Below are 27,011 nucleotides of genomic sequence, written 5' to 3'. Positions count from 1 at the left end.
ATGGCATTTGTGTTATTTGCTACTTGTAATGTAATTAATAGATTAAAAATTTCCTATAGCCTAGAAGAAGTTTTAGAAGCTCTAACATCATCTGGAGAAGAAAGAAAAATTGACAGATTTTCTCCTATTGTGGAAGGTCTTCGGCACACTTCAATTCAATTACAAGTAAGTTTCATGTATATAAATATATTTTTAAGTGGTGTATCATACATATTGCTTTTTAATTATTTTATAGCTAGTTTATTTTTAAATACTGTATTATAAAACTATATTTTATATTGTTACTTTTAATGACTGAATAGAGTTCCAATTTATGTTGTTGTTGTTGCTGTCAAGTTGATTCTGACTCATGGAAAACCAATACATACAGGCTAGAATTACTCTGTAGAGTTTTCAAGGTTGTGACCTTTCAGAAGCATATCTCTAGGTCTGTCTTCTGATATGCCACTGTGTGAGTTTGAGCCATCAACGTTTTGGATAGTAGTAGTAGACTACGTTAACCATTTGCACCACCCAGGGAATCCTGATAATGCATATGAAATAATTCTACTTCACATTTAATAAGAGAGAAAAATTGTAGTTTATATTGTTTATTTTTGTTAACCTCTAAATAGCTTGGTTATTTGATTGCTATTAGTTCTGACAAGAATTTTACTGTTTTAAAAAAGTTACTTAGTGCTGCCATAAGAAAAATTTTAAGTGAGTAACTTTAAAGAACAGGGGTTTATTGTCTCAAAGTTTTGGAGGCTAGAAGTCCAATTAGGGTACTGCTCTAGGGAGGTTCCTTTTTTGTCCATAACCCTGGGCTTCCCTAGTGTTACTCGGCACTCTTTCACATTTGTCTTTCTCCTGTGTATGTGTTTCTATATCCATTCTGTTCTTTTTATAGGACATCACCTAGAAATGATTAGGTTTAGGACCCACCCTGCTCTGGGGTGATCTCATTAACATAACAAAAGAAAACCCCTATTTTCAAATAGGGTTATAGTCATAAGTTACCAAAAAAATACCCCAAGAGCCAAACTCACTGCTCTCCAGTTGATTTGACTCATAGAGACCCCTCCTAGGGTTTCTGAGGCAATATCTCAGAAGTAGATTGCCCAATCTTCCTAATGAAGAGTGGCTGGTGGGTTTGAACCGCCAGCCTTCTGATTAGCAGTCAGATGCCTTAGGCACTATGCCACCAGAGCTCCCGTTTATAGGAATAGGGGTTAGGATTTTGGCACATATTTTTGGTAGACACAATTTAATCCATTACAAATGATATTTAAGGAAAAACTAGAAGGTGTTGGGAACTGGCAAAAATACATTCATTACAGGGTTAGGGTTGGGGATGGTAAGTGGGGGAAAAATGCATTCATTGTTGCTGTTTCTGATAACATGGTAACAGTACTTGTGGATAGCTAGTGAGGAACCCTGTTGTGATTAGTTTCTGTCAGCCGAAGACAAAATTGGCAAGCTGAGCATATGGTCTCTATTGCATGGGTTACTAGATGCTCAGGAAAGGAGTCCCTGCAGTCTCATCGGGGCTTGTTAGAGGATTTGTGAGTGGAGTCAGGAATATGTCTTCCATTTAAATCCCTGCTACTTTGGTTGCTTGGGTGCTAGGGATTTTTAAGTCATATACTCCTTCTTTCTCTTTACCTTTTACTTACTTCTTTTTTCTCTCATCTCTTCTCTCACTGCCCTTTACCCTTTTTTTCCTTTTCTTTTCCTTCTCTTCTCTCTCTTTTTTTTTTTTGTTGTATTTATTCATGTTTTTGCCTTCTCTGGTTTTGCTTCTCCTAATTGCTCTTCATCTGGCTCCAGGTTTCCTATTGACCACAAGAGTAATGAAGGGTAAAACTGAAGAAAACTTTGCAGGGAAGAATTGAACAATCATTTTATTTGAACTTTTCTCTGTTGTTAACATATACAATATTTGTGAAAATAATAGTAGGCTTTTAGATCAATTCTGATTATTTGTGAAGTGTAAGGAATTAGAGAGCATGCCTAATTTTAACTCTTTCATTACTGAATTATTTTTTTGTTTGTAAGATTTTTGTAGCTGTGATGTTTACTCACTATTACAGTGCATGCTGAATCATTGACTGTTTTATAATTTTTGGATTTTGTAAACGTTATATGGGACACATGTGTCTCTGTGGGCTCTGGTAGTAGGATAGATGGGCTATAGCATGGAAAAAATATTCACTGAATTTACCTAATGCTTAACATCCCAGCTCCTTCGCATCCTACCCTTTTGGCTAAGAACCTCTTATATATCTGTTTCTTTTGTTGTAAAATGGGAATATTTCTAGTACTTAGGTCATCGTTGATTCAGGAATCACATAGGATAATGTATTTAAAATACTAAGTACAGGCCCATTAGCCTAAGGGTTGAGGAAATACTAGTTTTAAAAAGGAATTTAGTTAAATTAGAAAGACTAAGTCATTAGAGGGTGAAGATTGAAGGTGATCTTCATTTTTGCAGAAATGTTTCCAATATTGATATTAAAATTGGTATTTAACCATACAACTCAACAATTACATTTTTAGGCATTTGTCCCAGAAAAAAAGAAAACATGTTCATATTAAAACCTATACACATATATTTATAGCCATTTTATTTGTACTAGGAGCCAAGGAGGGGTCACTATGAGTGAGATCCGACTTGACGGCAGTGAGAGTTTTATTTGTAATAGTCTGAAAGTGGAAAGAGCTCATTTGTCATTTTGTAGGTGAATGATTAAAGATATGTGGTACATCCATATCATGGAATACTAACCAGCAATAAAAAGGAACTCTTTTCAGAGCATTATCGGAGAGTAAAGAAAAATCCAAACCTGAAGATTACATATTATTTTACTTCATTTATTTAATTCTTCAGATAACTCATTATAGAAATGTACAACAGATTAGTGGTTGCCAAAGTTTGGGATTGGGACTGGAAGGGGATAAGTATGCCCATAAATGAATACCAAGAGAGAGTGTTTTGTGGGATGGACTAATTCCATATCTTGATTATGATTATATGAATTTAAACGTGATAAAATGTATTTTGGGACCTTTCTACATTTTTTTTTTCTTTTGCAACTTCCTATGAATTTATAATTATTTCAGAAAAGAAAGTTAAAAAAAATCTTGATATTTAAATAAAGATGGCTGAAGTTGAAAACTGGGGCCCAATCTTTAGTTTACAATGTTATATTATTTGAATTTTTAAATTTTTGAGTGGCAGAATAAGGAACAACTTGCTAATAACAGAGCCAGGTTGTACCTACATAAATAAGACGATTGACTCATTATTTGGAAAATTTTGACTGTTGCAACTTTAAAATTCTTGTTTTGTTTTTTGTATGTTAAATTTAAGTATCAGACATTAAGGTATACCTATTTAATCTTTTGAATCCTCTCGGGAGTGTTCAGAGAAACAGCCGCCGACATCCATTAATCATCGGAACATGGAATGTACGAAGTATGAATCTAGGAAAATTGGAAGTTGTCTAAAAGGAAATGGAACGCATAAAGTTTGATATCCTCGGCATTAGTGAGCTGAAATGGACTGGTTTTGGCCATTTTGAATCAGACAACCATATGATCTACTATGCCGGGAATGACAGTTTGAAAAGGAATGGTGTGGCATTCATCATCACAAAGGAGGTTTCAAGATCTGTCCTGAAGTACAATGCTGTCAGTGATAGGATAATATCCATACGACTACAAGGAAGACCCATTAATATGACTGTTATTCAAATTTATGCCCCAACCACCAAAGCCACAGATGAGGAAATTGAAGAATTTTATCAGCTTCTACAGTCTGAAATTGACCAAACATGCAATCAGGATGTGTTAATTATCACTGGTGACTGGAATGTAAAAGTTGGGAAACAAAGAAGAATCACCGGTAGTTAGAAAATTTGGCCTTGGTGACAGGAATAATGCTGGAACTCGTATGGTAGAATTTTGCAAGACCAATGACTTGTTCATTGCAAACACCTTTTTTCAACAACACAAACGGAGGCTGTCCACGTGGACTTCACCAGATGGAACACACAGGAATCAGATTGACTACATCTGTGGCAAGAGGCGGTGGAAAAGCTCAATATCTTCAGCCAAAACCAGGCCAGGAGCTGATTGTGGAACAGACCATCAACTGCTCATATGCAAATTCCACTTGAAGTTAAAGACAATTAAAACAAGTCCACGAGAGCCAAAATATGATCTTGAATATATCCCTCCTGAATTTAGAGATCATCTAAAAAATAGATTTGATGCATTGAACACCAATGACCGAAAGGCAGATGAATTATGGGAAGATATCAAGAACATTATCCATGAAGAAAGCAAGAGATCACTAAAAAAACAAGAAAAGAAGAGAAGACCAAAGTGGATGACAGAAGAGACTCTGAACCTTGCCCTTGAGCGGAGAATCGCTAAAGCAAATGGAAGAAATGAAAAGGTAAAAGAGCTGAACAGAAGATTTCAAAGAGCAGCTCGAGTAGACAAAGCCAATGACTATAATGAAATGTGCAAAGACCTGGAGTCTGAAAACCAAAAAGGAAGAACACGCTCAGCATTTCTCAAACTGAAAGAACTGAAGAAAAAATGTAAGCCTTCAGTTGCAATATTGAGAGATTCTATGGGCAAAATATTGAATGATGCAGGAAACATCAAGAGAAGATGGCAGGAATACACAGTCACTGTACCAAAAAGAACTGATCGATCTTCATCCATTTCAAGAAGTGGCATATGATCTAGAACCAATGGTAATGAAGGAAGAAGTCAAAGCTGCAATGAAAGAACTGGCGAAGAACAAGGCTCCAGGAATTGATGGCATACCGATTGAGATATTTCAACAAACAGATGCCCCATTGGAGGCACTCACTCAGTTACGCCAAGAGATTTGGAGGACAGCTACCTGGCCAACTGACTGGAAGAGATCCATATTTGTGCCCATTCCAAAGAAAGGTGATCCCGCAGAATGTAGAAATTATAGAACAATATCATTAATATCACATGCAAGTAAGATCTTACTGAAGATAATTCAGAAACGTTTGCAGTAGTATATTGATAGAGAACTTCCAGAGGTTCAAGCTGGATTCAGAAGAGGACATGGAACAAGGGATATCATAGCTGTTGTCAGATGGATCTTGGCTCAAGGAAGGGAATACCAGAAAGATGTTTACTTGTGTTTTATTGACTATGCAAAGGCATTTGATTGTGTGGATCATGACAAATTATGGATAACATTGAGAAGAATGGGAATTCCCGAGCACTTGATTGTACTCATGAGGAATCTGTACCTTGACCAGGAGGCTGTCGTTCGAACAGAACAAGGGGACACTACATGGTTTAAAATCAAGAAGGGAGTGCGTCAGGGTTGTATTCTTTCTCCACACTTATTCAATCTATATGCTGAGCAAATAATCTGAGAAGCTGGACTAAATGAAGAAAAACGTGGTATCAGGTTTGGAGGAAGAATCATTAACAACCTGAGATATGCAGACGATACAACTTGCTTGCTGAAAGTGAGGATGACTTAAGGCACCTACTGATGAAGGTTGAAGAATACAGTCTGCAGTATGGATTACATCTCAACATAAAGAAAACAAAAATCCTCACAACTGGACCAATGAGCAACATGACAATAAATGGAGAGAAGATTGAGGTTGTCAAGGAATTCACGTTGCTTGGTTCTACAATCGATGCCAACGGAAGCAGCAGTCAGGACATTAGATGACGTGTAGCATTGGGAAAGTCAACTGCGAAGGAACTGTTTCAAGTGCTGAGGAGCAAGGATATCTCCTTGAGGACTAAGGTGCGCCTGACACAAGCCATGATATTTCCAATCGTCTGTTATGCATGTGAGAGCTGGACAATGAATAAGGAAGACCGAAGAAGAGTTGATGCTTTTGAGTTGTGGTGCTGGCGGAGAATGCTGAAAGCACCGTGGACTGCTAAAAGAACTAACAGATCTGTCCTGGAGGAAGTGCAGCCAGAATGCTCCTTCAAAGAAAGAATGGCCAGACTTCGTCTCACATATTTTGGTCATGTTGTAAGAAGGGACCATTCCCTGGAGAAGGATGTCATGCTTGGTAGGGTGGAGGGTCGATGAAAGAGGGGGAGGCCTTCAAGGAGATGGATTGATATGGTGGCTGTGATGATGGGCTCAAGTATAGCAGGGATTGTGGGGCTGGCGCGGGATCGGGCAGAGTTTCGTTCTGCTGTGCATGGGGTCGCTATGACTCGGAAATGACTCGACGGCACTTAATAACAACAACAGCATTTAATCTTTTAAAATTTTTATTGATTACCATTTTAAGTTGAGGAGAAGCTCTATTAATTAAAATAAAAAAAAAAACTCAGGTAAATTTAATCATTTCCTTTTTTGGATAGTTTATCTAACTTTACTGAATGTGCTGTTATGATAACAAATTTCTGTTATTATGATAAATTTATATTCAAACAGTAAATATCTATATAATTCTTGGAAAGAACTACCAATCAAAAATTAGACATCATATAGATTATTATTATATAGGAAAGGATGTCAGGTTGGTGTAGTGGTTAAAGCATTTGTCTGCTAACCAGAAGGTTTGCAGTTCGAACATAACAGTTGCTTTCTCAGGGAAATATGAAGCAGTCTGCTTCTGTAAAAATTTACAGTCTAGGGAAACTGTGGGACAGTTCTATTCTGCCCTATAGGGTCCCTATGAATCAGAATCCACTCAATGGCAATGGTTTTAATTTTTGTATTATATGAAAAACATCATGCCTCGAGGAAATGTTTTATTAAAATGTATCTTATCTACATCTATATTTAGGTAAACCTTTACATACCTATCTCTATACATTTTACAGTTTTATTGAGCTAAAATCTACATATAATTTACTCATTTAAGGAATAGTTCAATTTTTTTTTGTTAAATTGCACAGAATTGTGCAACAGTCACCAAAATCAATTGTAAAACACTTTCATCACCCCAAAAATGAACTTTTCACTCCTTAACCATCACCCTTCACCCCTGAAACTTCTCATTCCTGGGAAGTATATATTTTCTTTGTATAGATTTGCCTATGCTGGATATTTCATATAAATAGAATCATACACTATGAAGCCATTTGTGATTACCTTCTTTCACTAAGCATAATGTTTTCAGTGTTTATCCATGTTGTAGCATGTATAAGTATTTAATTTATTTTTGTTATCAAATAATAGTCTATCGATGGACATTTGGTTTCTCACTTTTTTTCTATAATGACTGATGTTACTATGATCATTTGTGGAAATGATTTCTTTTTGACTTCTGCTTTCTTTCCATATTTAGTGTTACAGGTATACAAGTGGGAAGGATGGGAATAGCAAGGAAACCTGCCTTTGATAGCTGTGGAAATCATGGATTTAATAAAAGTTTTGAGATATTTTTGCCGGGATATAGGTGGTTGATTGGTTTTGCTTTTCTGAAAGAAATTGCTTTAGTTGTTGATATTTGTTTTCTGTTATGATTAGTAGTATTATTGTAAGTCATATAAACACTAAAATAAATTTCTTCATAATAGTGCTTAAGTTCCATGTTTATTTTGAGAAGTAAAATGTCATTTTAGCATCATCTTATCTCCTTTGTTTCTCTCTCTCTCTCTTTTCTTTTTTTTTTTTTTTAATAAATTAAGGTTAAATTGTTTTTTCTTCATTGAAAATAGGCAATGGAAAGTTCCTAAATTCTTATTTCCCCTACTTAACTGCTATGTTGTATGGTTTTACTACTCAGTGAAGGTTTTTCATTAAGCCTAGGATGTGAAATAGTCTTGCAGGTGGCCACTTAAAGAATAAAAGGTACTGTTTTGTAGATAGCTAACTTGGACCAAAAATAAATAAATAAAACCAGAAAAGTAGATTATTTTTTCTGTGATTTCTGTTCACACTTTTGGTATTTCCTTTAAAATGATCAGGTAACACTTTGTTGTTGTTGTTGTTGTTATGTGCCGTTACCTAAGGTAACACTTTAGTAATGTCTAAAAATACTTTCCTCTTTGTGTGTTTCTGAAATTTGCACAAATAAAGTCTCTTTTAGAACTAGCTGGTTATCACATTTCCCATACAGCTATTGCTTTAAATGCCCATTTTATTCCATTAGCAATATAATTCCCCTTTATTAAAATGTACTAGTCTGGGTGATATTAGCAAATAACCAAATTAAAAATAAAACTTGTTTGTCACTGAATAAAATAGAAACCAATTGTTTGCTTTTAAATTGTAGAAAATGGGAGATAGTAAAATAATAATAATAAAAGAAACCTCATTGTTCTTTTATTGCAAAGTATATTTATAACAAAATACTTTTTAAGGATTGTTAGATTTTCTCAATAGTCTGATCATCATAATGAAGATAATTTGACTGCCTATGATTATGATAGAATTGGGCATACATTTTTTTTTCTTACTTGATGTAATAAAGTGAAAAACTATGCCTAAAATGAAATTATTCTCATACCTGGAGAATCTTAATAGCTAGAAAGAAATTATAAATATCTGAATACCAGACTCAATATTAATATACATCACTTTTTTTTTCTGTTCTCCAGTATATCAGACAGGGCTTTTCAGCTGTCAGCAACATGATCTACTCTGGGTAGTTTTAAAAAAGGATGGGTATTGGGTACTTTACAGTATTTCTAGAGGGCCAAGGAAGCGTGTATGGGTAACACATAGCCAGAAAGCCAGAAGTGCAGAAGGAGTAATGCCATACCATACTATAAGAATGTTCTAATAGAAATGCCATTTCCAGCTTTCCTCTGGCCAGCACTGAAGACCTTGGGACAGACAGTAATTGCTATAGGAAAACCAAACTTGCATTAGAAGATCCAGTTTCATGTGTGCAATTGTCCTCTACTGTTGGCGAGTTTTTCTTGGTAGAGGAGAGTTGGGATAAGTGTGGGTCAACCAAACTTCAGTTTCTGAAAAAACCTCAATTTTATCTATTATTTTCATTTCTTTCCTTTTTTTTTTTTTTTTTTCATTTTTAATTTTCTTTCCATGTATCACTTTTGTTTTCTCTTGTGTGAGCTAAACTCTGCTAGATCATCAAAAGAATGATCTAAATCCCAAAGATTATAAAGAAGTTTGTTGGAACTTTTGATGATGTTGGTTACAGGACTGATTTGGATTGTAGGAGATTTTTGTTGGGAAAGGAGTTACAGAATGGGAATCCTAGAGTTTTTCAGGTGGAGTTTGGCTTTCTTTTTGTGTATATGTGCTCTGCGTGTATGTCATTAGGCCTGCAGTAAAAGCATGCACCACTTTTTCTTTCCTGTGATGACTTTCTGATCCAGTCCCCTTGGCATTTTGCCTGGAGAGTATCAGGAATGAAGGATCTGAGGCATTTATAACTAGTTTGTCTTGTTAGTCTGTCTTAGTTTTATGGATGCTGTTAGAAAACATAAACACCTAGGTCAGAGACTTTATTACCCAAAGCAATAATAGAAGCTAGAGAATCAAGATTCCCTTCCACCAGTCCTTGCACCCCAATTCCCACAGTATGACATGAAAAGGACCAGTTGTAGTAGGTTGTGTTTCAGAAGAGAAACTCTGAGCTTAGGGAATACAACTCTTGTATCATGGATAGCACTTACTCTGATTGATAGAGGCGGTGATCAAATCTGTTTATTTATTTCATAAAGTAATTAATTAAAGCTACTGTCAAGAAGACTCCAAGAAGCAGGATGAAGGCCAGTCTGCAGTGTTGATCGCACTTATGGCCTTCTCAACAAATTCCAAAAAACACCAATGTCTACCTTAGAACACCAGAAGTCTTTCTTCTTGTTTTTCTATTTACATTTCCATGCAGCCTGGGGTATTAATTCAAATCAAAGTAATGAAACAGTGATTTTTGTAGACTTCACCTTGTTCTGCAAAAACAAAGCCTAAGGGAATTATTTCATTCATAAAAACCCTGACCAGCTATTTGACAGTGACCTGAGTGGCCTCCAAGGCTGAGCTGGTGTCTTTGATCACTTGAGCTAAAGTCAGGGACACATATCTTACCACCTTTTCTAATTGGATAACTTCCATTGTGGAATAACTGCCAGCAGGGTGCACATAAATGAGTCAGTCATCCCTCCAGAAAGCTTTCCAGAGTAGCCAAGAGTGGCCTCAATTTGGAAAGATCTCTGTAGTTGTCTGAGTGCTACATGATGTACTGGCAGTGTTTCCTTAAACAGTTGAACACCTCTTAAATGCTTATACCTCTAAGGTGCAAGTCATGTGCTTTTGGGACAGAGGCAAGTTAATGCCTAACTTCTGTGTAAAATTTATAGGCCTGAAAGTGTGCGTAGTGTTCCTGGGGAAAAATGTTGTTTCTTGTTGCTGAGATCCCTGTCAGTCAGGGTACAGCAGATTGACAGTGCTTTCAATGTGCCTCTCAACCAGCTGATAAACCTTAGAGTTCCCATTTCATGAAATAATGGAGTCTAGTTCTTGTTTTTGGAAAAGTCGGAGAATAGTCAATCCAAACTGTTGTGCTACAAGAGAGGAATCCTGAGCTTAGGGAACACAAATACTTTATAACAAGAGTAAAAGAATGCCTTAACCTAGGCTTCAGAGGAAAACACTCTCTTTATTATTAGACATGAAGCATATCTGCCCTTTGATCTAGGGGAGGGCATTCTCTCTGTCTTCAAAAGTTGTTTGCTAGCCAAACAATTAGAATACATGTCTTTTGTGTACAAATGTGAGGGACATATACAGAATTGTCTCACAATAGAGAGCAGACCATTAAACCTCCTGGTATCACCTTCTTGGCCTCTTTCCTTTCTGTCTGATGCTCCTTGTGTTGTTTCTGTATATACTTTGTACCTTACATGTAGATTGATTGCAATGAAACCTTACTTCTTTTGATTCATTCGATACTACAAAAGTATTTGTCCTACATTAATTACTGTCTGAATGGAAAATGTGTCTTCAGAGTTGCTTAATCCAGAGAGGAAGGGAACTAGTTCTGCCAGAAGGGCAAACATAAATAAGTGAAAATGGTAAATCTCATTTCAGAGGGACAGAATTAATGTTCTTTTGTCTTTGATTCTTTAAAGTGAACTCATAGCATCTTAATTTGGAGCTTGGCGACTTAAAAATTTACTCAAATTCTTTGATTTAATTGCTTCAGGTTTCTAAAAATTTGATTTAGTATATTATGGGGGATATGGGTAATTAGCTGGGTTCATATTTATGGACTCTTATTTTTTACTGTTCTTTAGTATAAATAAGGTATGTGTTCTAATTTAGTTACCTACTGTTGAAATACATAGCTACTGTTCTTTCTAGGCTTCTTTAGCTACAGTAATAATCTTAATGAAACAGTGGACAGAGGTGGTAGGCAGTGGGTATGTCTTTTTAGAGTACTTGTGGAAGATAGTCCTCTACCCTGGAATATTTTTTCCAAGAAGCAGAAGCCAGGATTATAATCCAGGCCTTTGTTTTCTGTGGAACTGTTACTAGAGGAAAACTGTTGCAAACATATCCAGGTGTCTGGCATGTACATGATTTTCACAAGTATGATAACATACTAAAGTGTAGAGGCCTGTCACATATAGAGAACAAGAAGAAAAAGTGAAAGTACTCTGTTAAATATTTTAAAAATAGGAAATTTGATGATGTTTCAGTTACAATAGTTATGAATACAACAATTTGAAAATGATACTGAAAGTTGTTTGTGAAAGAAGACAATTATTCTGGGCCCTCTGAGAAACAAGAGGTTTGGTGTGCAGGGAACGAGGGGCACTGCCTGGGGGGAGACCTAGGACAGGAGCTGGTGAAGGCTGGGAGTACTATCAGCCTGTGCTGAATACTCAATCCCATGTGTAAAAGAGAAGAAAGGGAAAACAGTCTAAGGTTGCAGGGATATCTAAGAGAGTTTGGCAAGGCCACCTGAGAATCCTTGAGCAATAGTCTCATGTGTCCCAAGAGCAGGCTTGTTTTACTCATCTTGCTTTGTTTAGGCATTGGCTGAGAGCAGCTCTTGGGAAGTATGGCCTCAGCTCAAACCTTGTGATGAGCTTCAGAGGCCAGCAGCTGGGACTACTGGTTGTTTATGCTCGTTGAACCTGAAGAGAGAGGTGTATTCTCATGACTGCTCCAAAGACAATTTCTTTGTAAGGGTTTTTTTTTTTTTTTTTAAGTTTTTCAATATCTCTGGATTTTATTCAGTTCTATTATGGAATAGATCTTTGAAATTTTCATTGAATCTCATTTTTCCATGTTTTAGAAAGTAAGAAAAAGTAGAATTTTATTTTTATTTCTTTAAAAATTGAGAAAATTTTCCCATAAGATTAATAGTTTAACTGTATTAAAGTATGAAAAATAGGGTAAGAAAAATCACACTTAATCTAGTTACAATCTTGTACTCTGAAATTTGCTGGGAAACAGGAAAATAGGACATTGGGTCATTGAATTAAAACAAGTCAGGGTTAAAATACCTTTCTGGATTAGCCAACCTTACTTGTTTCTGGTTGGTTTGTTCCTCCTACTCTATATTGCTGTTGTTATGTGCTGTTGAGTCAGACCCGACTCACAGCAACCCCTCCTTGGCTTTCCGAGGCGGTATCACTAGGGAAGTACATTGCCCAACCTTCCTTCTAGGGAGTGGCTGGTCTATAAACACTCAAAATTTATTCAAGATTAATTTTTCCCTGGACCAATTAAAACTTTTCCTATAATGAACAGTCATCTGTCAGTTTGTTGTACTGTGGTGGCTTGTGTGTTGCTGTGAAGCTGTCCACTAGATCATGCGTGGTGGACAGGTTTCAGTGGAACTTCCAGACTAAGACATACTCAGAAGGAGGAAAGGGCCATCCACTTCTTAAAGAATTGGCCAGTGAAAACCTTGTGAATAGCAGTGAAACACTGATATAATGGCCAGACACTGTTTCATTCATAGGGTCGCTATGAGTCAGAGCTAACTTGAGGGCACCTAATGATGACAATAATAATGAACAGTCAAGGAGCACTAGTGATGCAGTGCCTAATGGCATTTGACTTCTAACCAGAAAGTTGGTGGTTGAAACCCACCAACCACTTCACAAAAGGAAGATGGGGCAATCTACTTCCATAAATTTAACACCTTAAAAACCCAGTGGGAGTCACTGTGAGTTGGAATTGACTCAATGGCAGTGAGTTTGGTTTTTTGGTATAATGAACAATCACATCTTGATTTGCTATTCTATTTTGTGAATCTCTTCCCAAATCACTATTAACTAAAGTTATTTTCAATTTCAAATATGTTGTTCTTGTAAGTAATGAAAGAGCAAATGAAGTATGTGTAGTATAGTAAACAATTTATACTTAGGACTATTTAGGGGACATCTCAGAAGAGTTTGTCTTCATTCTGCTCTTATTTGACTATTGTTTTTACTGAGTTTTACATCAGTAGGGTTAATATACCAGTGGAAATCAATTAAAATATCAACTTTATTAAAATGGATTGATAAACCCACCAGCCACTCCTCGGAAGGAAGGTTGGGCAATCCTACTTCCGTAGTGATACTGCCTCGGAAACCCAAGGAGGGGTCGCTATGAGTCGGGGCCGACTCAACGGCACATAACAACAACAACAACAAGCTCTAGTGGTGCAGTGGTTAAAGCATTTGGCTGCTACTCAAAATGTTGGTGGTTTGAATCCCCCAACTGCTTTACAGGAAAATGATGAGGTAGTTAATCTGCTTCTGTAAAGATTTACATCCTCAGAAGCCCTGTTGGGGCAATTCTTCTCTGTCCTGTAGGGTTGCGATGACTGGCAATTTTCTTAATGGCAGTGGGTTTGGGGTTTAAGCTAATAGATTTTAGAATAATATTTTACTGTGTTTCTTCACAGTAAGAAACACAGTAAAATATTATTCTAATGTAAACCAATATTGTCATATGGAGCACATCTAAATATAAACAAGTATAAATGTTGTTGAGAATTTACTGCCAATTTTTTTGTGTCTACATAATACATTTCTTCAGTTATGCTACAATAGACCACAGGAAGATAAACTTAACTCATGCCTCAAAGGTAACTAAAAAATTTCACAATTAATCAATCACTTTATTATTCAGCAACTGTTGTGCACTGGGTTATGATAGATATGAAACTACAGAGATGCATAAAATACTCTCCTGCCCTTAACAAGCTTACGGTTAGGAATTTAAAGCTAGCTAATATTTCATATAGAAATTGTGATACTAACAATTTCAGCAAGATGCATGGGAGGACACAGAAGAACTTAATGATGTCTCCCTCAGGAAGAGTGTCTGAATAAATATTAAAATAATCCAAGTTTGCATTTCTGTATTCCTGTTCATGTAAATGATAGCCTCTTGAGCCCTGCAGTTTATTTCTCTGAGTTTATTGTATCATGTATATACAGTTGCCTCCAGCTCTGACGTGTTCTTTTACTCCATCTGTCATTGACAGAGGAATCTCTGGGTGGTGCAAATAGTTAAGCACTTGACTACTAACCAAAAGGTTGGATTTTAACCCACCCAGAGGCACCTTGATTTGTCTTCTGAAAAATCACAGCCATTGAAAATCGGTGGAGCAGCTCTACTCTGCACACATGGGATCCTCATGAGTTGGACCTGGCTCAAAAGCACCTAACAACAACATTATTTACAGAACGTTTAGTCAGAAGTATAAATAAAATTCTAGACCTTTATATTTGCTGATATACTTTCTGTGTCTGTATAATATAGTTTGCTTAGTTTTTGTTCTGAATTAATGCATGTGTAGCATAGTGGCTAAGGCACTTGACTGCTAACCAGAAGGCTGGCGGTTCAAACCCACCAGCCACTCCTCGGAAGGAAGGTTGGGCAATCCTACTTCCTTAGTGATACTGCCTCGGAAACCCAAGGAGGGATCGCTATGAGTTGGGGCCGACTCGACGGCAAATATCAACAAAAACAACAATATAGAGTATTTAAATCTTTGGATTTTCTTTATTTGCACCAGAGGTGAAGTATTCTTTGTAAGCGTCATTTACTCTTTTTAACTTGATAATTGTGAAATTTGATTGTTCAAGGTAAACAGTTGATTTTTGCCATAGGGTAGAGGACATTTCTGCCATGGGGTAGAGAACATGAGTAACAGCTCAAACTGTATCTTTCAGGCCCAGATAATAAGTATTTGCAACATCTGATAGACTTTTATTTAAATACTTTTCTAGTACTTATTTCCAATCTAGATTTAGCTCCTGATGTGAATACATTTTTACAATGTAGTACAGCAATCATCTTACTTGTAAAAACATCTGCCTGTATCTAGGACAGACATGTTGACCCAAGAATGAACATGCTGAAGAATGGTTGCTTTTGCTGTTTATTAGACTATCCATTAAAGCCCTTCAGCAGAATCATGTAGAAAGTATTTACTGTAAAGGCTTTTGAAAACATTGGCAGCCTTAGTGGGTATGGTTCAGCCATTGAACCAGTTAGTTAGTGTACCTTGAATTTTGGGCCTAGATGTCTTTATCCTAAGTTTAAAAACATAACAAGTGTCCCCCCCCCCCCCCCCCCGCATACTTGTCTTGGGTATATAGTGATATTGTTGTTAGGAGCCATCACGTCAATTCTGACTGTGTACAACAGAACCAAATGCTCCCTGGTCCTGTACCACCCTCACAATCATTGCTGTGCTTGAGTTTATTATTGCAGCCACTGTGTCAATCCACGTCATTGAGGGTCTTCCCCTTTTTCGCTGACCTTCTACTTTAGCAAGTGTGACAGCATGACCAAAGTATGAGAGACAGAGTGACCATTGTTGCTTCTAAGGAGCATTCTGGCTATATTTTCTCCAAGACAGACTTGTTTGTTCTTTTGAAGTCTGTGATACATTCAATATTCTTCGCCAACACCAAATGCATCCAGTTTTGTGCAGTCTTCCTTATTCATTGTCCAGGTATCACTGGCATGTGAGGCTATTGGAAATCCTGTGGCTTGGATCAGGTGCACCTTAGTCTTAAAAGTGACATCTTTGCTCTTTAGCATTTTAGAGATCTTTTGCCACAGATTTGCCCAGTGCATCATGTTGTTTGATTTATTGACCTCGGCTTCCCTGGGTATAGATTGTGGTTCATAGTAAAATGAAATCTCTCATAATTCAACCTTTTCTCTGGTTATCATGATGCTGCTTATTGGTCCAGTTGTGAGGAGTTTTGTTTTCTTTATATTGAGGTGTAATCCAAACTGAAGGCTGTAGTCTTTGATCTTCATCAGAAAGTACTTCAGGTCTTCTTCACTGTCAGCAAGGAAGGTTGTATCATCTGCATATTGCAGGTTGTTAATCAGTCTTCCTCCAACCCGAGACCACATTTTTATATAGTCCAGCTTTTCAGATTATTTTCTCAGGATGCAGACTGAAATAAGTATGGTAAAAGGATACAACCCAGATGCACAACTTTTCTAATTTTAAAGCTTGCAATTTCCCCTTCTTCTGTTCAAACAATTGCCTCTTGGTCTATGTAAAGGTTCATCAAGACTATTGTATAATATTAGACATCAGTAAATTGTGTATTATAAGAAATTTAGATAATATTTTTTCACATTTCAAGAAACTTCCCTTTATTTTCAAGGGCAGAAGCTAATTTCCTGATTAATTGATGTTGATAATGGTATGCTCTTCTGTTTGGCTGTTAAACTCTTCTTTCCATTTCTAATGATTTTCCTTTGATCATCTGCCTTATTCTTAAGATTGCCTTTGATTTTCTCTATATCCTCATACTGAATATCTTTGAGAGTTTTGTTTACAGTTTATCTACTTCATTGTCCCCTGTTATTTGTCTTTATCTTTCTAGTTACGACATTACTGACATCTGTCCCATTATTTATAATTACCTTTTTGGCTGCTCATAGATTATTTTCCTGGTCTTTGCTATAAGGACTTTGATGATCTTAGTTCTTGTACAAATTGTAGTCTACTGCTGCCTTTGAGAACATTTTCAACTATTCTAAATCCTGTAGTGGCACAGACACATGCAGCATACACCAGTCTCCAGGTAGAAGTTATGTTAAAATTAACTTTTCTCACGTTAAGGCCCTTTGTGATCATTGGGACAAGATTAACAAAGTTATCTTACAGTATTTGATTTCTATGTTATTAGACTTTAATCCATGATCCATCACCTAGAGAAAAATTGCCTTACATAGACTTGTTATACCAAAGGTTACAAAAGCAATACTTTTAAAGTATAAAAATGTGTTTGGAGCAAGGAGGAAACTATTCCTGAGCCAGTTTTGGTAAAGGATACAACCCAGATGCACAACTTTCCTAATTTTCAAGCATGCAATTTAAAGTATGCTTTTGGTTGCATAAGTTCCATGTGAGAAGGTAAGTGTTTTTCAACTTTGAACAGCAACTCTATCCTTTTTTTTTTACAAATTGTTCTTGTCAAGTCACCAGTGTTTCCATTTTGTCTTATGCAGTGGTAATTGATTAATCCTTATCATATTGGACCTGTTAGCAACATCAGACACAGGTGATCATTCTTTCTCTGTTGAGACACTTTCTTCCCCTACTTCCAGGATGCCACAATCTTCTTGTTTTTATTTTACCTCACTGTTGGCTTTTTGCTTTCCTTTTATTTATTCCTCCAACCTTTTAACATGAACTGTCCTACCAATGTCTTGCAACCTCTCTTTTGTCTCCCTACTATTCTGTAGTTGATTCTGACTAAGAATCTGTCCTGTGTTTATGTATGTATGTCTATGCTCACCTCTTTCTTGAACTGGTGTCTTTTTTACACAAGTGACTTCTCATCTTTTTCCATTTGGATCACTAATATGTATTTCTAACTGAGCATCTCCAAAATTAAGCTGGTCTTTCTTTCTAGGCCTGTTCTTTCCAGTCTTTTCTGTTTAAATAAATGACAGCTTCATCCTTTCAATTGCTGAGGCCACAACCTTGGAGTCAGATTTGATGCCTCTCTTTCTCCCATGAGGATGTCTTTTTTCTTTCACTGCTGTATTTCTAGTACCAAGAACAGTGTCTAGTACATAATAGATTTCAATAAATAGGTATTGAAGGAATGATATGCATGTTCTAGTAAAAAGAGAGAGTGAACTGAAGTCTGATGCCCAAAGACATAGGCACTAGAGTCTGTTGGTTAACTTAGGATGCTCCTAGGAGGGCAGAGTCTCCTTTTTTTCTTACCCTCATCAGCTCCAGAGGGAGGTAGCTTTTGTAATGTCAGTGAAACAATTAGTTTGACGTAATGCAAATTAATGAATATCATATGCTACATTTTTTGGAATATCAACTCCAAAAAATGAAACGAAACTCCCTGCCATAAAGTCGATTCCAACTCATAGCACCCCCCATTGGGTTTCTGAGGCAGGAAATCTTTATGGAAGTAGATTGGCCAGTCTTCCTTCCACGGAGTGGCTGGTGGGTTTGATCTGCCAACGTTCAGGTTAGCAGCCAAATGCTTTTTCACACTCTACCACCAGAGCTCCTTAGAACATCAACTAGAGCATGGTAATTACTTCTTTACGATGAATATCTCAGTTTCATATCCTTGATTTTTGTTAGTGTCCCCTACTGACAGAGTAGATACTCAATAATAATTTTTCAATGAATGAGTATTTCTAATGTACATCTCAATCTCAGAATTCTGAAAACTATCCTCTAAAAGCTGCTTTTATCCCTGTATTTTCTTTTCCTGTCAATGGTACGCCCTCCTATCTAGTTGAACAACACAGCTGGGAAGGTGGGAGGCCTCTTTTATTTTGCTACATCCCCACATCTGTCCAACCATCAAATTCTGTTTTTCTTCTTTATATTTCATATATTGTTCAAACCTTCCTCATTGCTCATCCAAATTATTTCTAAAATATCTTCTTAACTTATACAGTTGAATCTACATTGCACAGCCTGACACAAAAGGTGGACTTCATCACCTTGCCAAGCTTCATCTCTGTTGTCTCTTTTCTCTGCTCTCCTTTTCCTGTCTCCACAAAATACCCATGAAATCTGAATTACCTGTAATTTAATGATGAAAGTGCATATATCTTTGATTGTGCTTATTCCTCTTTATCTGACATCACTGTCCACTTCTTAAACAGACCACCATCCTATTGATCTTTAGAGTTAGCACTGTTATTCTGCTATCCTTGTTCTCATTTACTGTCTCTTTCTTCTCATAATATCCTGAGCATATCTTTTGTACTACATTGTACATTATATTCTTATCATTGTGCCTATTAGTCTTTGTTTAGATAGGCAGCATATCCTATTTACTTTTGTAATTCCTGAGCTGTTCTCAGTTTTTAGGAATTGATTGATATGGTAGAGATGCCAAATTAGTACCATGCCTGCTGGTATACTGAGCTAGTGTGAAATCATGATACAGCACAAATCTATATGTCTCAATATATGTTTTAAAAACCTGGAAGAAGCTCTTTGGTTTTCACCTTGATTATAGAATTTTATTTGTAAAAAAACAATTATAGTAACTTATGATGCTAACAAATGTGTCCTGGAAGAAGTGCAATTCAAATGCTCCTTTGAAGTGAGAATGGCCGGACTTTGTCTCACCTACTTTGGTCACGTTGTCAGAAGGGACCATTCCCAAGAGAAGGATATCATGCTTGGTAAAGTGGAGACTCAGTGAAAAAGGAGATGGCCCTCAATGAGATGCATTGACACAGTGGTTGCGATGATGGGCTCAGGTATAGCAAGGATTGTGAGGCTGGCACAGGACTGGGCAATATTTCATTCTATTGTATACAAGGTTGCTATGAGTCAGAGGTGACTCAATTTCACCTAACAACAACATGGTGCGTGCTTGTATATATGCATAGATGTAAGTCTATGTTCTATAAATTAATCAAAGAGTGGTTGTTGGCCATGATAATGGTAAAGTACCTTTAGAATTGAGAAAGGATTTTACAGATTTAATGTAAATTCATTATTTTAATTTGAATTCATAATTTAAATCAATTTCTAGTTTTTATTCTTTGGACAGTTTAAGTATTTTGGGCATTTAAAATATTTAGAGTGTTTTTTGAATATAATTTGGAAAATTCTTTCCTTCTTTCTCCTCCATGCTATTATTAGCACTTGGCTGCTAACCAAAAGGTCAGCAGTTCAAACCCACCAGCTGCTTCATGGGAGAAAGATCTGGCAGTCTACTTCCATAAAGATTGCAGCCTTGGAACCCTATGGGGCAATTCTGCTCTGCCCTGTAGAGTCGTTATGAGGCAGAATCAACTCTACAGCAACAGGTTTAGTTAGGTTTTCTTATCTACAATTATTGGCTCCATTTAAGTGAAAATTGCTGCCAATTTTTGTTTTATATTTTTGCTGCTTTCTTTCAGTTGTTTAAATTATATCTTTCTAGAAATGAGGTGACCGAGACTGGTTTAGTTTCTCTGAATGCAGAGAGACATTCTTTATATGCTTTTTGAGATCTTTTAAAATTACTTGATATTGCTTAAAAAAAAAAAAAAAAGTTTGTGGGTACTGGATAATGACTGGCAAGGGAGTGGAAAGAAAGCTTTTTAAACTTGACTTTTTGACATGAACTGGTTACAGTTGAGTGAGCCTGTACTGAAAAGGTAGTTTTAAAGGCTTTTTTAAAAATTTTATCATTTTTTTTATTGTCTTATGTTTTCCTTTACCCTGTCTTTCTTCTGCACATTTTCCCACCTCTACTTAAACAATCTTAAGTTTTGGCAGTAGAGGCATGCTGGTCAGATTTTAGTGCTTAGTTATCAAATAAAGCAATTACTAAATATTTCAACCAGCAGGAACTGAGACCCCTGTTGATGTCTTAATCCAAAAGTGGCATTTTAAATTCATATGAACCCTGCCTTAAGGGATTGAGAAAGGACAATTTAGGAAACAGCATGAGGTTAAACATATTGATTAGTAGCCTGGTAGTTCTAGTTAGATTTTGGCAGAATGTAGACTTCGAAAAATAATGCTATCAATAACAAAAAAGAATACCATGCTTCTACAGTGAAAATTTACTTTTCTATTATGTGGATTTTAGATGATGAAAGAATTATTTCATCCAAGCATTTAAAACAAAAAAGGAGAGGTTGAAAGTTGGAGTTTTAAAACACTTACTGAAAAATTTGTGGTTTTTGAATTTTTATCATTCAAGCTATATACTAAAGGATTATTTAATTACATTATCTCTTTGTATGTTCTTAATAAGCATAATATACTGCAATAGAGAATGTTTGCCAAGATGTAAAACTATTACCTGGTAATTTAAGTTCTAGAAATGATCATTTTGATGTGTGGTATTCATAATACAGGTTTTAGTTATAAGAATTTCATTAACCAGGTTCAGGGCATTTGTTGATCTTGAGATCTTTTAAGGTTTTGGGTTTCTCTTGATGAATTGAAAATTATTTTATAGTTCTATATAGGTTTATAATCTTTTAGCTTGAATACATTCAAGTTCAATTATGTGTGCATGAGATATCATTATTGGCAAGAAGAACCTAACTTTTGGTTTTAGTGCCTTTTTTTTTTTTTTTTTTTCTTTTAAGGAAAGGTACCAATGGCCAATGTTTCTCCACTTCCCTTCCTACCCTAAGCCCCCATATACATGGAAAAGGAAAACTCCACTGAAATGTTATTTCTTCTATAATTTATAATTGACTAAGATATTTTACTTACAAATGATTGTTTTAATAGGCTCTACTGTGAGGCAAAGAGCACTAGGTGATGCAAATGGGCATGTGCTGTACCACTAACTGAAAGGTTGGTGGTTCAGAGCCACCTAGAGACATGCCTTGGATGTATGGCCTCATGATCTGCTTCTGAAAGGTCACAGCTTTGAAAACTCTATGGAGTGCAGCTCTACTTTGCATACATGGGTCACCATGAGTTGGAATCAACTCAACAGCAATTAACAACAACAGCACTGTGAGGGAAGATATTTGCAAATACTTGAAATAAACCTTGATGTTTTAGTTTTGTTATTCATTCTTTAATGTTGGAAACCAAGTCTGACTCTTGCAGTATAATCTGTTGTAGGTAGCTTGTATGCAGCTCATCAATGCCCTTGTTACATCTCCTGATGATTTAGACTTGAGGCTTCACATCAGAAATGAATTTATGCGTTGTGGATTGAAAGAGATATTTCCAGTAAGTGCCTGCAGTCTCCTTATTAATATTTAAATTTAAAGAGTATTTGAGTAGGGGGAAATTTAGATAAATTACTTTTAAGAATAATTTATGTGGGAAAACTCTTGAGTATAAAAATCTATTTTTGAAAAATAGATGATGGATTTGAGTATTATTTAACACTTTAAATGTTTGAATGCTATAAATCAAGTTGAATGGTTGCTATGTTCTTTAAAAGAATAAGTTTGCTTTATATGTTTTTCATTAATTCTTTTATATAATTAAAAACAAAATTGTTCATCATAATTTCTATTCAATATATTTAGATTTTAAAATGTATTAAGAATGATGGCCTGGATATTCAGCTTAAAGTCTTTGAGGAACATAAAGAAGAAGATTTGATTGAGTTCTCCCATCGTCTTGAAGATATCAGAGCTGAACTTGAATATCCTTTTATTCTGAAGTGTAGTTCAGTTTGTAAAATTATTGATAAAATCATATCAACTCACCTCTTCACCTAAAAAATTAAACTTCTGAAGCCGTTTCTATAGAAATAATATGAAATCAAACCTTTATGAATTAGATGAATGTTTGTGTAAACCTTTCTTTCTTTATCTAATGTGTATTTTTATGAATGGATACATGTAAGTGCACAAGTGGATTCTGTTAGACATATTCTTATATGTATATATGCAGTCTGTTGTTTTTCATTTTATGTTTGCTTTGCATCCCAGTGCTTTTCAGCATTAGGCATGGGTGGTCTCAGCTAGTGGTTAGCTCCTTTTCTGTGCCTTGGGTACATGCTTATGTGGACTTTATGTCAACTCTGTGGTTCTGCAGATGTTTATGTTCTTCTTAAAGTCCACTAAGTTCTTAACCTTCACTGGGTATTTTCCATGATAGATGAAGCCTGGCATCAACTCTCTTGGTCAAGGTAGTACTGGAACCCAATACAATATTCATAACCAGTTGGCCACTACCTCTTGGCTCAGGAGAGGCAGACTGCTTGGAATTTATTGTGGCAGGGAAGCTAGAAAGTGTTTGGTCAACTTGTCATTGTCATGGTTTGCCCTCATTTTCATCCTAAGTATGTGTGTTTTATCTCATGTTGAAAATAAAATGATAAAATGAACAAACAAAAAAGTAGCCGGTTGCTGTTGTGTCCAACTCATGGAGGCCCCATGCATTTGAGAGTAGAACTGTGCTCCATAGGGTTTTCAGTGGCTGTGATCTTTCAGAATTAGATCCTGAGGCCTTTCTTTCAGGGCACCTCTGGGAAAATTTGAACCTTCAAACTTTTGGTTAGGAGACAAGCATATTAGCCATTTACCTGACTTACCATGTTGAGTATACATGATGCCTATTTCAGAATTACAAACCAAAAAACCTGAACCTGTTGTCAGTGTGTTGATTCTGTCTCATAGAGACCCAATGGAATACTGTAGAACTGCCTCATAGAGTTTCCAAGGCAGTAATCTGCAGAAGCAGACTGCCACATTTTCCTTCCGCAAGAAGTGGCACAGTTAAGTGCTTAGCTGCTAACTGATTAATCCTTCCAAGCCTTATGGAACAGATTCTGTTTTTTTTTTTTTTTTTTTTACAGCTGCTCAGAGTAGAGTATAAATAAATGCATAAGAATAGAAATAAATGCACATATTCCTTAATCAACTTACTGAAGCATATGATGTTTACAACATGGTGTGGAATTCGGTTAAGGAAACTGGAGCAGAGGGATATTTTATTTCTATTCTTCAGCATCTTTTGCTGATTCGAAATGATTATTTTATAAGGTAAGAGAAAGCTATATTCTAATGTTTTCTTTCCCCAATAAAAATCTATTAATTGTAAAATTCGCTTGATGTTTGATTTGGGCAAGCAAATAGTTTTAAGACTTCTTTCTCTGTCATAATACTGATTCATAACATATCTTGTTTCCTCTGGGCATATATTTAGGTAAATGATGGTAAAGTGACATTGCTATTACTCTTTAAACTCCAGTGGATTCTTGGGTACAACCTATCAGCTGAGTGAAAATGGGAACTAGCAACAAATTACTAATTTATCATATGATTGATAATATTTTCTGGTTAGTGCTTAGGCAGTAGGAATGATGTTGATGCATTTCTTTTTTAAAATGACATGAAGGCTACTAAATATTTCTTTTATTAGTGTTTAAGCAGCTAGAAAATACCTAATAATGTAGTTGCATTTAATGCTGCTACTATCAGAAAAAGTAGACAAACAGCTTTTCAAGTTTGATTATGTTCTAAACATTTTAGTTTAATAGATTATTTATTTTTCTCTATGTACATCATATATAGCTGTATATGGATATTGGCACATAATTCCCTGGGTTGTTTGGAAAATGAAATATGGCAGTATGGGTAAACCTCCTAGCCAAATACCTGACACATGGTGTATGCTCAGTAAATGTCCTCTACATCCTCTTTCAACTTTCATTACTGTTTTATGAGGGAAGCTGAGATCTTTGAATTTTAAATCATTTTTTGTTACCACCAGTTTAGCTTTGCTGAAATTGCTTTCTCAAATACTGTGGGTACTATGTCTTTTCTTACTCTAATTTCAGGCAGTGGGACATGCTGTTGTTGTTATTTGCCATCGAGTCGGCCATGACTCCTAGCGACCCCTCCTTGGGTTTCTGAGGCAGTTATCACTACGGAAGTAGGATTGCCCAACCTTCCTTCCAAGGAGTGGCTGGTGGGTTTGAACCGCCAGCCTCCTGGTTAGCAGTCAAGTGCCTTAGGCACTATGCTACATAGCTTATTTGGGCTGTGTCTTCTGAGTGCTGTCAGGGGTATAACTTGGTGGCCCTTTGCTCTGCCTAACAATGTAGCAGAAAGAGGGTCAAAAAAGTTAAAACTTAGGTTCTTAGAGTACAGGCCATCTATCTAATCTCCTCCACTTGCAGGCAGAAGTTTTATTAGTATTCTGAAATGTAAGAGTTTAATAATCTCTATAGTGTTTAATTTGTTCTTTCTGGATATTTTATTAAAAAAAATAGAACAGTTTGAATATTGAACTACTATGTAAAAGTTAAAAATACTAACAAATTCATTGAAGATACTTAAAAAGCCAAGTACTCTGCTAATTAAAACTCTATAAATCTACCCCACACTTATTAAAAATGAAATTGAAGCTTTAATCTATTCTAAAATAACCCCATCCATTTCCTGATCTGTGTATGTTTGCTCCTGTCAACCTAATGCTGTTTGAGTTCCCAAGAACTCAACACTGATGTTTGGCTTCAAAGGTTCGAATGAGTATTTACTGCTACAGTGGTTGTATCTCATAACCTAATCCTTTTGTGCTCCAAGAGGGTGTGTGATTGTGTCTAACTTCAGAACTGAATAAAAAGCACAACAGTCCTGGGGCATGCTCAGGAGATCCTGCCACTTAAAATTAGTGGAATCAGGAGTCTCAGGGAAATATTAATTTGTGGCATTACCAAATTATCATTAGTAAGACATAGAGGTTTAGCTACTTTTTCATCCTTTGGATATCAACTATTAAATTTGGTGTTCACCCTTGTTACTTTCCTCCTTAAGGAGCTCTGGTAGCATAGTGTCTATGGCATTTGACTGCTAATGAAAAGGTTGGTGGTTCAAACCCACCAGCCACTCCATGGAAGGAAGACTGGGCAATCTACTTCTGGAAAGATTTACTGCCTCGAAAACCCAGTTTGCTATGAATTGGAATTCACTCAATGGCAGTGAGTTTGGTTTTTTTTGAGACTTTCCTCCTTAGATCTTGCCAAAGGGGCAATGAGGCCGCATCTTCTGACCTCCTCTAACCCCACAAGAGGAAGACAGAATCACCATCAGTAGCCCAAAGCCTATCCTTGTGAGGCCAGACATGCTGCCTCCCTACAGCCCTGATACCGACTGTTCCCCTCACAGCACCCACCACTTCTCTACTGGGTTCAATAGTTCACTGCAGTGGCCACAGAGAACTCACAGATTATGGGGTTTTTTAGGGAAGCAATAGACTACAATTGAAGTTCAGGAATACGCCCAGTCTCCGACCACTGTCTCTCAGCCGACGGTCTTTCTCAGTCTCTCTCCCAGCAGTGCGCGTCTCTCAGTGTCTCTGTCTCAGCAGCACATGTCTCTCAGGAGCGTGTTTTTCCCAGCAGCATGTCTTTCTCAACTAGCAGGCAGAGAGACTCTTTTTGCCTCTAAGAGACCTCCTTTTGAGGCCCGCCAGAGTGGCGAAACTAACCAATCATAACATCAAAATTCTAAACACCTGAGAGAGAGTGAACTTCCCAGAAAATTATTTTGTGCTGCTTCCAACAGAAATACTCCAGGAGGATAACTAACAGTCAGGAGCTACTTGGTTGCTCATGACCAATTCCACCACAGAGTTTACAAAGACTTATAGCTAGAAAAGCCATACCAGGTAATTTACTACACTGCAGATATTAAAGTCCCAGACCTTGCTCTTTGTTCAAGACATGGTTACTATGAAGGCAGAGTTCTTCCTATAACTGCTGTAGTCAAGAAAATTCCATCTGTTTTTCCCATGTTCCAAAACTTTCATAATATATATAATTGTTGCTGTTGTTATTTTTGAAATTATACTTTTATTATGAGATTGTTTCAGAATTATGATAATTTACATAATATTTTGTTGTGCATTTATTTTTAAAAAAGTTCTACTGATTTTTAAAAACTCACATACTCTAAATTTCACTTTTTTATGTACAGTTCTATGAATATTGTGCTTTTGGTTTTTGCCTTTGTATTTTAGTTTTATCTATCAGGTGGAAACCTTATGAATAGCAAAGAAACACTGTTTGGTACATTACCACGCACCTGTAGGAATAGTCCATTTAGGCTAAAAGGCTCTCAAAATAGGACTGGGAAAGAGCTGCAACATCTGCGTAAACCCAGCCTTACTCAT

General features: G+C 36.3%; 1 protein-coding gene across 1 annotated transcript in view; it reads left to right on the top strand.

The window, feature by feature from the left end:
- DIAPH3 (diaphanous related formin 3) overlaps positions 1 to 27,011 on the top strand; it is a 923,535-nt gene that overhangs the window by 354,111 nt on the left and 542,413 nt on the right. Inside the window, exons 9-12 of the mRNA XM_042781617.1 lie at positions 60 to 165; positions 21,999 to 22,109; positions 22,415 to 22,533; positions 23,762 to 23,878. Coding sequence (XP_042637551.1) covers positions 60 to 165; positions 21,999 to 22,109; positions 22,415 to 22,533; positions 23,762 to 23,878 — 453 coding nt within the window. The remainder of the gene's footprint in view (positions 1 to 59; positions 166 to 21,998; positions 22,110 to 22,414; positions 22,534 to 23,761; positions 23,879 to 27,011) is intronic.

The sequence above is a fragment of the Orycteropus afer genome, unplaced genomic scaffold, assembly GCF_000298275.1.
Source record: "Orycteropus afer afer isolate SDZICR_OR568_19922 unplaced genomic scaffold, OryAfe1.0 scaffold00138, whole genome shotgun sequence".
NCBI classification, from domain to species: Eukaryota; Metazoa; Chordata; class Mammalia; order Tubulidentata; family Orycteropodidae; genus Orycteropus; species Orycteropus afer.
The sequence above is the reverse complement of the archived record's forward strand: the minus strand, read 5'-3'. Positions and strand labels throughout refer to the sequence as shown.